Source organism: Misgurnus anguillicaudatus, chromosome 7 (genome assembly GCF_027580225.2).
Source record: "Misgurnus anguillicaudatus chromosome 7, ASM2758022v2, whole genome shotgun sequence".
Classification (NCBI taxonomy): Eukaryota; Metazoa; Chordata; class Actinopteri; order Cypriniformes; family Cobitidae; genus Misgurnus; species Misgurnus anguillicaudatus.
Genome location: NC_073343.2, coordinates 22,102,038 through 22,114,138, shown reverse-complemented (window position 1 = coordinate 22,114,138; position 12,101 = coordinate 22,102,038). Strand labels below are relative to the sequence as shown.

Sequence of the window (12,101 nt, the reverse complement as noted above, 5' to 3'; positions counted from 1 at the left end):
ATGTTAACAGCAATGTCCAGTATAAAACAATACAATGAAAAATAGTTTAAAAAACAGATACGGGACCACGGACAGGTTATTAAAATGTCTGAAAAAACGAACATTTCTACCTGTAGCCCTGCTGAGGGTGCCATCGAGCTGCGCGGATCAACTTCGGTTGTCCCGACAACGTTGGCTACGTCATTTTGAATAATTCCCGCACCTAGGTTTCTGCTATTGGTCAATTCTTCTCCACCGCCCTGTCAGATGCGCAGCTGATTGGCTGTTTGACATGTCAATCTTCTGCGCTTTTCTTGCGGGTACAGGTTGAATGCGCGGTTACAAAGTAACTCTAGTACTCGATGGGAGTGTATGTGAAGTTGAGCTTTAACCGCGCAGCCTGCATAGATTGCAGCGCTTCAAGTTGTTTTATCTCGTTTGTATCGTTCACTTTAGATTTTCCGGATTTCCACCTTGTTTAATTTTTTCCAATTGTTGGCCCAAAGGATTTCGTTTTGATTTCAGGAATGGAGTTGGCTCGTCATGCCCCCTGCATTGTTTCGCGGGGGACAGTAATGTGGAGTACATGAAGCCTTAATTTACTCAGACGGACTTTTCATATGCAGAATATCTTTTGGATTTAACTTTTTTGCGGGGATTTTTTGTCTAACGTTGTTCAAAATGGATATTACAGTGTCTGAGTTGATGTCTAACTTCATGGATTCGCCGCTTGTGGTGTGGGTAAGTTAAGTCACAAAAGACATGGTGGCACCTGCTTTTGTGTGTGTGCGCGCGCGTGAGTTTCTGTTTGCTTTAGTTCATTTAGCACATAGTGCAAACCTGTGAAATTATAATGTGTGGTAGGCTATGTGAATTATGGAAACAAACTAATATAGGATTTCCATGTAGCAAATGTGTTATATTTGAATTTGAATTTTGTATATATTAGACACTTTTAGGAAACGTTAAACATTTAAATGTAGTTAATTATTGTAATGTATCTGTCTAAGTGTCTTATCAGCCTATCTCTGCAATCTATCTGTATGGGGCCTACTGTATACAATGGTCTATCATCTGGTTACAGTTACATTATTTTTAATTGTACCTACCAAGACAACACAACTGTACGTTCTGTTTATGCACAAAATGTGTTGGTCCTGGCTGTACCAGGCATACAATGTTAGTCACCTGACAGGGTTTGGTAAAACCTTCAGAGGTTACCCTTACCTTGACCCTCTTTCGTGTTGGCTTTCCTTAGTTACCTTGGCTGCTTTTCCAACTCATACGTCACCATGTCAGCCCACATTAGAAAATCATCAACACTCCTCTTGTCATATTGGAGTTCGCTTTAAATAACAATTTAAAGACAAGCAAACATTTATATATTAATATATGGATCACTTTGTAAAATACACTTATACTTCTATTTGCTGTTATAAACATGTGCCTAAGCTAACAAGTTTCATTTAGCCAAGCGTGTTAAAATTCACTCTGTAGTTGTGTTCTGAATCAGAAGGTTTGGTTTGCAGCGGTGCAGCTGTGCTTGTATCCTGTCTTGATCTTACAATTTTTTTTTATTTACAGGTCAAGACATTTGGACCGCTCGGGTCTACTTCAGAAGACAAGCTTTCCATGTTCATGGATTTAGTGGATGGTGTTTTTCTCTATAAGATCATGACACACATGTGAGTGATATACTGTAGACAGAAATGCTGTATGTGTTAGTGAATATGTGCTTTAATCTGGCAGCTGTTGTGTGGCCTATTTTTTTCATCAGAAACCACATCCTAACCTTTCGTGTCTGCTATCCAACTGTGCAGACTCTCTATGCGAATCTTAACGCTTCATTCGTTTTGTTTGTCTATTGTTATTAGTGCGTTAATGAAGACCCTTTGGCTGGGGGGGTGTCACCCGTTTTTTTTCTGGGTCATTTTTGCGGAAATGAGTGAGCTTGCTAAAACTTTTTGGTGCTTTTGACTCAAAGTAAGGCCACGGAAGTTCTGGTTAGCTCATCTGTAACCTCAACCGAATGTAAAAAAAAAAAGAAACAGTTAAACAGGTGACTGTATGTGCCTTGCTCATAAACAAGGAAATTTTTACTATAAGAGCATTTGCATCATGCAAAGCAACTTGTACATCTTTTAACACCTAGAGTTTGTGCATCTATAATCAGCTATAAATCTACAGTTTCATATATGATTCTTGAGTTCTGAAACCTGCCACCTCAGTTTTGTCCTTTAACCTACTTTTACTCAAGCAGCCTACATGTCTTATATTTAGGGGGCTTAAAAGATAGCCCTCTTCATAGACAAAAGAAAATATTTTCTGGTGGCCGAGGGGGGAGGGAGGGGGTCTTTAATGTTTTATGGGACGATGATGTATGTATAAGCCTTAGACAGTCTTGTCAGTGACCTTGATAGATTGTTGTTTGTTGCGGTCATCTCACCATACAGTATTATGTCATGATGACTGAATAGTTGTCTTATACCATGTTCGCAACCAATTGTAGCTTAATGTGATGTATATCCAATTGAAACAAGATATTTGTTGAGATTGTAGACTTTATTTGTCAGGAATTAATTGAAAAGTAAGCAGTCCAGAACAACACTTAAATGTAAGTTGAAGTCCGTTATTGAGAGCTACTACTCTGCTTGAAACCTAAGTGGCCTTTGTGATGTCAACTAAGATGGGAGGTGGTTTTAGATGTGCATTGAGTTATTAAATTTTGATGAAAGAGACTTGGGTGGAAATAGTGTGTGTTGATGAATCATGCACAATATATTAAATAGAAAACAGGAAAATAAGATGGATTTATAAATAGGGTCAATATTAATTTCGTCTTGACCTTAAAGGTCACCTAAAATGGCAATTTTTCAAGAGGTAATATTAGTCTCGGGTGTCCCCAGAATGTCCATGTGAAGTTTTAGTTCCAAACACCCTATAGATCATTTATTAAACCATGTTGAAAAGGCCCATTTTTGGGTGTGCATGAAAAAGTGCTGTTTTTGTGTGTGTCCATGTAAAGTCAATCTTGAAAATAGTATCTAAACACATTATAAATGTTGGAAGTGTATTGCTGAAGCACGCCAGAAAGACTGTAAACTGTGTAGTACTGAGTTGCAGTGATAGATTGTTACACAGTTTTTCACCATTTCTGAGTTCGGGATTTTTTAGGCGGGACTAAAACAGTGGCTCGATGATGCACTTGTGCCACCATGTATGACCCAGCCCCTAATACGTGAGCATCCTTTCAGGTTGTAACACTATTTAAAGGTAAGAGCGACTGCAGCTTTCCTGGGACTGGGGGTGGTTTCAGCACTGACAGCGGACATGCCCCACTGCTTGAGAGCAGAGATAGATTTTGATAACTTATTTTTAGTGATGCACCGATGTATCGGCCACCGATATTTATTGGCTGATTTTTGATGAATTTGAAACCATCGGCAAAACCACAAAAAAGCCAATACCGATTGTTTATTAATTAACCGCATAAAGGCAATGAGTTGCAATTAAAATGATTTATCTGGTGTGCACTTAAAGGAGTAGTCCAGTTTAAAGATGGGGACCATTTGACTTTTCATAGTAGAAAAAAATACTATGGTAAAGTCAATGGGCCCCATCTTTAAAGTGGACTACTCCTTTAAGCACCGACAGAAAACCTTTGTTGAGCTGGCTCAAATGTCTTGGACAATAAAATAAACAGACTGCACTTAAGTGGGGGAAAAGAAGTCCAACTTTTTTTCGAAGTAGCAATATTTATACTGTTTAAAGCAATAGCACTGTCCGGCATTATTTATGTTTATTAAAGAAATCCATTATATGTAAAAAAAAGAGTTAATGTTTGAAGGTTGTCATGTTGTCTTATTATATTAGTTTTAGCTTAATTTGTGCCTCTCTTATTATGTTGGTCAGTTGAATATTAATTAGATCCAATCCATGTTCGGTAAAAATAATTTGATGCAGAAGTAAACTACCTAATAGACCAACTGTATAGTATTGTATACAAGTGTTTAATATCGGTATTGGCCAGAAGTTGTCTGTTTAAATCGGTATCGGCCCAAAAAAATCCTATCGGTGCATCCCTACTTATTTTATTTACTAAAAAAATACCCTCTTGTGGCACTCATTCGCAGATGATGTCATTTAGACGGCTTGGACGGGAGCATTCGTCAACTCTGCCCCCTCTAACTGTCAATCTGCTGCCAGTTCTATTTCTAAAATAAATGCATACTTTTCTATATCCAATCAAAGCACCGTTAAAAAATCCACAATCCAAATCCACAAGCCACACCACTATTTTCCTCGCATGATTCTGTTTTACTTAGAAATGCATCACAACACGGAAGTAAAGTCGATCGCGACTAGGTTCATGGGGACTTTAAAGGAACACACCGACACTTTGGGATTTTAGCTTATTTACCTCATCCCAGAGGTAGTTAAGGATACGGTGAATAAGCTAAAATCCCGAAATGTCGGCGTGTTCTTTTAAATTCAAATTTAGATAGGAGTTAGATAAGTCCATACATACTCCTAACATCTCCATGCATCCCGCAACTCTGTCTGCACAAAGATGAAAAAGGTATGTATGGACTTATCTAACTCCTATCTAAATTTGAATTTAAAAGAACACGCCGACATTTTGGGATTTTAGCTTATTCACCGTATCCCCATACGGTGAATAAGCTAAAATCCCAAAATTTCGTCGTGTTCTTTTAAATTCAAATGTGCTGCTGCTTTCCTCCACGTTCACTGTTATCTATTTCTGACACCATACACTGTGTTAATAAGACATTCACCTTACTTAAACATGTGATAATGAATTATGTATAGAATATATAAATAGAAATTATGACATGTCTGTGGTCTCTGGACTGTTGTGGGCAGGGCCTGCCCAATATGATTATCATTACAGGCTGGTTGTGGGCAACTTTCCGATCTCTATCGTAAAGCCAACAATGAAGTGACTTAAACTGCAATTCATCGACTGGCCACTAGATGCTGGGTCAAAAAGGGAGTCAATTCCCATAGAGCCCCATGTTAAAATGCCCAACTTTACAGCAGAAATAAACAGCCTGGTGCAAAAAGTGGTTTTGGTCTATATAGCCAATTTTGCCCTTCGTGACAGCTGTGGGGTGGTGAATTTTTTATAATTCATCTGTTAAAATTATATTAAGCCTTAAAGTTCTGCATAATTAAGGGCGTGGCCACTTGTGTGACAGGTGAACTGCCACTGCTGTCACTACCATCTAGCTAGGTGGGCGTGGTTTCACAACCAGCCAATTCAGCTTCACCCACATCCTGTCTCTTAACCCATTTTCGGTTATCCGCGAGTGATGCAAAGGCAAGCCCCGGCAACTATTGGCTTCAAAAAAGCTCTTCACAAACCTGTGGGTGACGTCACAAACACTTTGTCCATATTTTTTTGTCTATGGTACACACAATTATGTTTAAACGGCTTATAAAAGTGAATTTCTCATGCTAGGCGACCTTTAAAGAGTAGTTTGCCCAGAAATGAAGAAATGTGTCTGCACATCCTGGCCGTTTTTTCTGTACAATAAACGTTTTGGTGATCATTTATTGTCAAACTCTCAAAGGACAAAAAAGCATCTTAAAAAAAGTCTTAACTGTACTGAATATTCAGTATGTTGAAACCACTGTGCAAAATATAATATAACTTGTGTTAATAGATTAAACTTGAACTTTCAGTTTAAGGTTTGTATGTAGACTGAATTCTGGTTGGGGTTAGTTATTTAAGAAAGCCCCCATATCTGTCTAAAGGTGTCCAGTGTGTTTCAACTGAACCATCACAAATGAGTGGAGATGTGGAATGCTAAGGGTTATGTACACACAGCTCTTGCTTTCTCTTTACCCATGTTCTCTTATAATGTGCCAAAACACGCTTGTGGCAAACCAATATCCTTGCCAGTGTGCATCAGGTATGCTATAAACAAAATTTAGGATTAGCAAGTATGTTCACACGCTAACAATTTCCCATCTGGCAGATGTCCTCTGTATGATCCCTATCTGTCTTTCCTTAACTTTACCCAAACAATCATTGTTTTTCTAGCCATACTGTCAGTTGCAATATCTATGGTTGTAAAACGGACCCATAAAAGTAAAGCTTAAAGCAGTGCTGTTGCCTTTATTGCAATAGAAAACAGTTCAGGCAGACAGTAAAGGGAAAAGAAAACTGACCCTGATCTTTTGAGATTCTTTCACTAGCAAGCAGAAATTGTGGGCCAAGCTGGCACAATTTGCATGCCATTCTCACAAAACAAATGTAAATGAGGGTCGGACAAACCGAGTCTATGTAGGACCTTCATACTGTCTGCGCCAGGATCCTCCCCTGAGCGTCACTGAACCCGCTGGCTTTGGTCTTTGTATCCAAAGGTCTAATTCTGTGATAAGTAAATCTTATTGCTATTTGCGTCAGATAAGTTCAGGAAGTTTTAAGCGGTTGAAAGGAATTGGTCTGGACACCAATCTGTATGCAAAGTAACGTTGCAAAGCCATCAAAGGAATGCACAGCTTTCTCTACATTTATTGTCATACACACTAGCTCTACTCCAAAATGTATCTGTCTTACTACATAGACACCTGCCATCTAATCCTGACTGTCACAAAATCCCCTAAGTAACTTATTTGGGATATTGTACACAAGTAGAAACATCATCTGAAGAGATTTCTATAGAGTTTGATGCTAGATTGTTGCTAAGCATACAGGTTGACACTTAAATAAGGACAAATGTTTGGAAAAGTAATGCATGTTCTTTGGATTATAATCTAAATTTAATCTTAAATTTTGCTTTTGTTAAAGCTACAATCCTGGAAACATAAAATTGCAGATTACCTTACGTTCTTATATTTACGTGTGCTGAAGTCAAATGTTGTCAGAATGACACATGAAAGCACATACGTACATTTTATTTGGCATTTTAAAAAAGTCTTGTGAAATGTCCCCTTTAAAATAATTATTATAAGCTTGTAGGGGTGTAATGGTATGCAAAAATCACGGTTCGGTACATACCTCGGTTTTGACGCCACGGTTTGGTTCATTTTCGGTACAGTAAGGGAAAGAAATGCAAACATTTAACTGCAGGTTGTTTATTACTATAAACTTTTTAACAATTATTTTACACTTTTTTTAAACACTTTTTAATAAAATAAAATAAAATATATAAAATAAAAAGAATAAGAAATAAAATACTGCTGCAAAATTCTCCACTAAATAAAATACTCTCACTCTCAAACCAATATCACATAATAAAATATAATGAAAAATATAAATAAAGAACTATTTACAGTGCAGCATGACCAATCCCAGCTTGTAGGCCTGCTCATATGGGTTAAAGTGTAAAGTGCAGAATCAACAGTTTCAGACCCGCTCAGATTTTTAAGAAATTGTCCACAGTCTAAAGTGCAGCATTAACAGCTCCTGGCTGAAGGCCTGCTCGGATTCATTCACCTTTCATGTTTTTTGTCAAAAAAATTAACTTGTCCACATTGTCTACGGAAAGGGCAGATCTGCTGGGAGTTACAGCTACCGAACGTGCCGTGTATGTTGTTGTACAGCGCGCATTGTGTGATTATTTTTCTCCAAACTTCTTCAGCGAAAATCCCGCCATGCAGTCGATTTTATTGGTTTAGGTCAGTGGTTCTCAAACTGGGGTCCGTGGCCCCCCTGAGATGGTGCCGGGGGGCCCCAGTTTTATGACATTTTATAAAATACATTCATTTTGTCATGAATTCTGTGTAATTAAACCTAAAAAATAAGGTTACTAACCAACAACACTACTTTGTATAACTTAATGTTTTGTTTAATTAAAATGTAAACTTTAGAACAGTTTTTGTCATAAATTTTCTTGGGGGGGCCGCAAAGGAGTGCACCGTACACAAGGGGGGCCGCACGCGGAAAAAGTTTGAGAACCACTGGTTTAGTTAACAGTGAGATCAGTGATCAGTGTTTGGTGAAGGCAATCTGTACAGTGATTGACATATTGACATGACCAATGAAAACTTTAGAATCACCTGCAGGGTGGGATTTGCGCTGAACGCACGAAAATGTACAGATTTTCTGCACACAAACTATTACATTCGGTCGTTCGGTGCACATATGCACCGTGCCGAAAGCCCTGTACCGAAACGGTCCGGTACGAATACACATACCGTTATACCCCTATAAGCTGGCTCTTGTGAGTCAGTGTAAAGAGACACTGATGTGTTATGTACTTGCTCAACAACAGAGCAAAAATCTCACTTGCAGGTGACTATACATGCAAAAAGGGTTTCAACTTTACCTTTGTTGCTCTTGGTTCTTAGAGACCCAACCCCCATGAATCAGCGGGTCAACAAGCAAGTCAACAACGATATCAACCTGAGAATACAGAACCTCAACACTGTCATCCGACACATCAAAAACTACTACCAGGTAAGAGTCATTCCTCCATATCCTGTTTCAACTGCAGAAGACTTCCTGATTGCTATCAGAGGGTGAGCGTGAAGTGCAGGGTGTTTTAAAGACATCATAATGCGTTCATATGAATGCATGTATGAGATGCCAGACAGCAGCTGGTCTCCACAGACACAAAGTGTTGGTTCCAGTCTCATAAGGGATTAAAACAGTCTGCAGATGTGGATTTGTTTGTGGGTAGCTAGGAGCTTTAATTGTTATCCTGAGTAAAGAGTATCAGCTATATCAAGAACTTCTAAACTGATTCTTGTTATTACAAGAAGGTAACCAGTGGGTAATGATAATGTGTAAAAAAACTATTGACTAGTTGGTATGAGGGAAGTTTTGTATAATCAGATTGGTTTAGGGTTATGTCCACCAGACACTTATCAGATGCATTTCTTTGCCTCTATGAGCACTAAACACATTCATTACATAGGGTCACGTAGGGCTGTTGTTCTGCAGAGTTTAGCTCTAAACAACCAGTTGGGTTGACCAGACTGCTGTCATGACCCATTCCTATTACACACTGCTGTGTTTAATAAAGGATGTTTGCCGGTGTAAAATAGGGGTGAGAGTTCTTTCAACGCATTGGAAATTGAGAAGTCTTTACAATAAATTGTTTATGAGTGACTGTGGCCTTAATGATAGTAATTATTTTGAGGGAACGAGAAGGCTTCAAAGGACAAGGTCCTTCTTAACACTAGTTTATAGAAAACTTAGCATTTGACTCATTTGTGGTATCAAAGGAAAAAGTAGCAGCGGCCGCTTAAAGAAGGCTGTTGTGTTATTTCATACTGTTGGTTTTGGGAGGTGACATCTTTTGATTGGTTTGTCGGTTCTGGGCAGCATCCCATCATCTGAGTAAGCGCTTGCCACATCTGACCCTCTTTTCACTTGGCGACTACTCGGCTGAATTCCTGTTCCAAAATCACTGCTTTTCATCCCAACTTATGAAGTCTGATTGTGTGTGAAAATATCTGGATTTGCTTGTATACTAAGAAATAGTTATACTTTCCCTACTAACAAAATCACCCCTGAATGTATTCCTTGTTTTTGCCATTCTACCATGATTGTAGCCAATGTGTGAAATATACATTTTATTTTTATTAAGGGCAAATATTTACCCTCTGCAATTAATGTTCATCTTTGTCATTCTGTGACACAGTTCATACAGTTCAAGTCATTCTTTTCAAGTACCCTGGACTGGAGTTTCATGTAAACATCAAGGTATATGAATAGGCCAATTTTTCAGTTCTGTGGTACAGTACCGTATTCAGTGCTGTGGTTGGACCATTGTTCTAACATCAAAGTAGTACAAAAGTGCTTTATAAGTGCACGTTTGCCGCCCAATCTCTTCTACAGTATAACGTACCTTACAAATAAGCGCTCTAGCAGTTATATTAAAGTAACAGTTTACTAATAAAGGGCAAAGTATAGTCCATTTTATACGTGATGGTCCGAGTACAGTGCGTGTGACACAATTTTCGTCATCAGAACTTGTACATTACACCCATAGGTCACGCATGTGCGTACAGGTGAATAAAGTATGTAGCCCAGGAAATGTCGCAATACCCATGCGTCGAACATATGTGTTCGTGTACACCTAAAAAAAACATAACATATGCAGGGCTTTAGTGTTTTTGTGTGTTATAAAGTAATTCTTTCTTGCAGGATTTTGCCAGACCTTGCAATACACACAAACACATGTGAACACACACCTCCAGTGATGGCAGGCCCCCTTAACTGCATGTTTGGTTTGGGTGGAGCTTTTTCGGGAGTTTTTATAAGTCACCCATGTGGGGCTCTGTAATGATTAGTGGAAAAGTCTGTGTTTACGCAGAGGTGCCCTCACCTTCACGTAATTAGGGTTTCAACCAAGTATTTTAATTGGACTCATGTGCCCATCTATACGGTAAAAGATCTTTAGTGTGATATCTTGGTTAAACTTGCTAAAGAGTTTATTCATTTTCTTTGCACTGAAGGGCAAGTGTATATTTTGGGTTGTTTGTGTTGTATAACACTAGTCAGCACTTTTTACTTGTAGATCATCCAAGACAGACAAAAAAGTGCTTGTTCCAAGAAAAGGGGCTTAGTTTGACCCCGGAAACTTGGGCAAGATTTTGGTGTCTGATGTGGGTCAACGCTCTGCTGATCTGGACCAGATGTGTTGTTTTATCCCGTATTTATCACTCCCCCGGAGATCTAATGCAAGGGTCTGTTTGAGAGGAAAAGGGTCACTGAAATGTGAGAACTAAAGGCCTGAAATGTTTTCTTACAAACATTCGGTCAGTGGTGAAAGGAAACGCTTTGTAACTCATTAGATAGCTCACTTCAAAATAAGACCTGTCTGTTAATGATTCTGATTATTCCGTGACCTGTGTCATTTTATCAGTTTAAGCTGTAATGGAGTGCCGCAGGGTTGACACATTTTTGTAGGCCAACACGGAAGTAAGCAGTAAACTGGATCCCTCACCATAAAGCCCATACATTTTTTTTCCCATAGACTTTTGAATTATTGCCAAAAATAAGCTGTGTTTAAAACAAGTTTATGACACTTACATGTTTTGTCCAACAAGATAATCTTCACAGATAAACACAACTTTTTTATCTTTTGAAGTCTACATGCGTTTACTAGAAATGAAAAGCTAACCTTAGGCTACACCACGGTCTCTCGACATTAACGTCATCACCACCAAGCTTCCGAGAGCTCTTTCAAACTTTATTAAACACTTTTATTAAAAACATGTTCCTTGATAAGGAAGTACTCTGTTGATGAATCCTTGTTGTGAATTGTGCCCATGTTGTTTTGTTTTTAAGATCTTCATGTAATGGCATTTAAGGTACCCAACAAAAAGTTAAGTGTTTTTTGTTAGATCTTTGTATTTGTAATGTCCTTTTTACTCTTGTGTGCTCTCTCTCTCTCTCTTTTCCCCCATGTACTACGTAGTATCTGAGTGTCGCAAATGATCTCGGCCAAGTGTTCAGAAATGGCTATTCATTCTGGTGATTGGACCAGAAGGCCAGTGAGATAAGCAGTGGACTGTAGACTGGTCTTTTATGTTTATTTGTGGACAAACGAAACAATGTTGCCATTTTCTAAAGATCTATAAACTGAAACATGGTTTTTGATTCAATGGATATAATAGCACAGTTTGTTTGAGCATGCGTATGTGTGTGCGTCAGCCACACAGGAAATGAATGTGATAAAGGAAGATGATTTTAGTGATTCATTAGTGGTGCTTGTTAAGGGCAATAGTGATGCCTCATGGTTTTCTAGGTTTGCGCGATTTAACCAAAAGGTCATATTGCGATTATTTTTATCGTGATTTGAATTTCAGATTGCTGCTGTTCAGATATAAAAAAATGAAAAACGCACAGATTTCCATTACATTAGAACAGGGTGTGTGAATACTGCAAGATAGCAAACAACACCCCTGATTCTGAGTCCCTTGAGTTCAAGAACTGAACTCCTATATTGAATCAAAAGGGATTTGAAAGAACTAACACAGATCTGCATTCACATTGAACCTGACTTTAAGTGGATTGTGATCTGTTTTTAATGCAGATAAATTCAGGCTTGGTGCACTTTACATTCACATTTTAATACCCAACTTGATTATATTAAAACATAACACTGCATCCACTCAATGCATGTTAAAGGGCACCTATT

General features: G+C 38.4%; 1 protein-coding gene across 1 annotated transcript in view; it reads left to right on the top strand.

Annotated features, from left to right (window-relative positions):
* The first annotated feature begins 282 nt into the window (after positions 1-282).
* LOC129417649 (protein Daple) overlaps positions 283-12,101 on the top strand; it is a 92,669-nt gene continuing 80,850 nt past the window's right edge. The window contains exons 1-3 of the mRNA XM_073869583.1: positions 283-720; positions 1,564-1,664; positions 8,299-8,407. Coding sequence (XP_073725684.1) covers positions 661-720; positions 1,564-1,664; positions 8,299-8,407 — 270 coding nt within the window. The 5' untranslated portion in view covers positions 283-660. The remainder of the gene's footprint in view (positions 721-1,563; positions 1,665-8,298; positions 8,408-12,101) is intronic.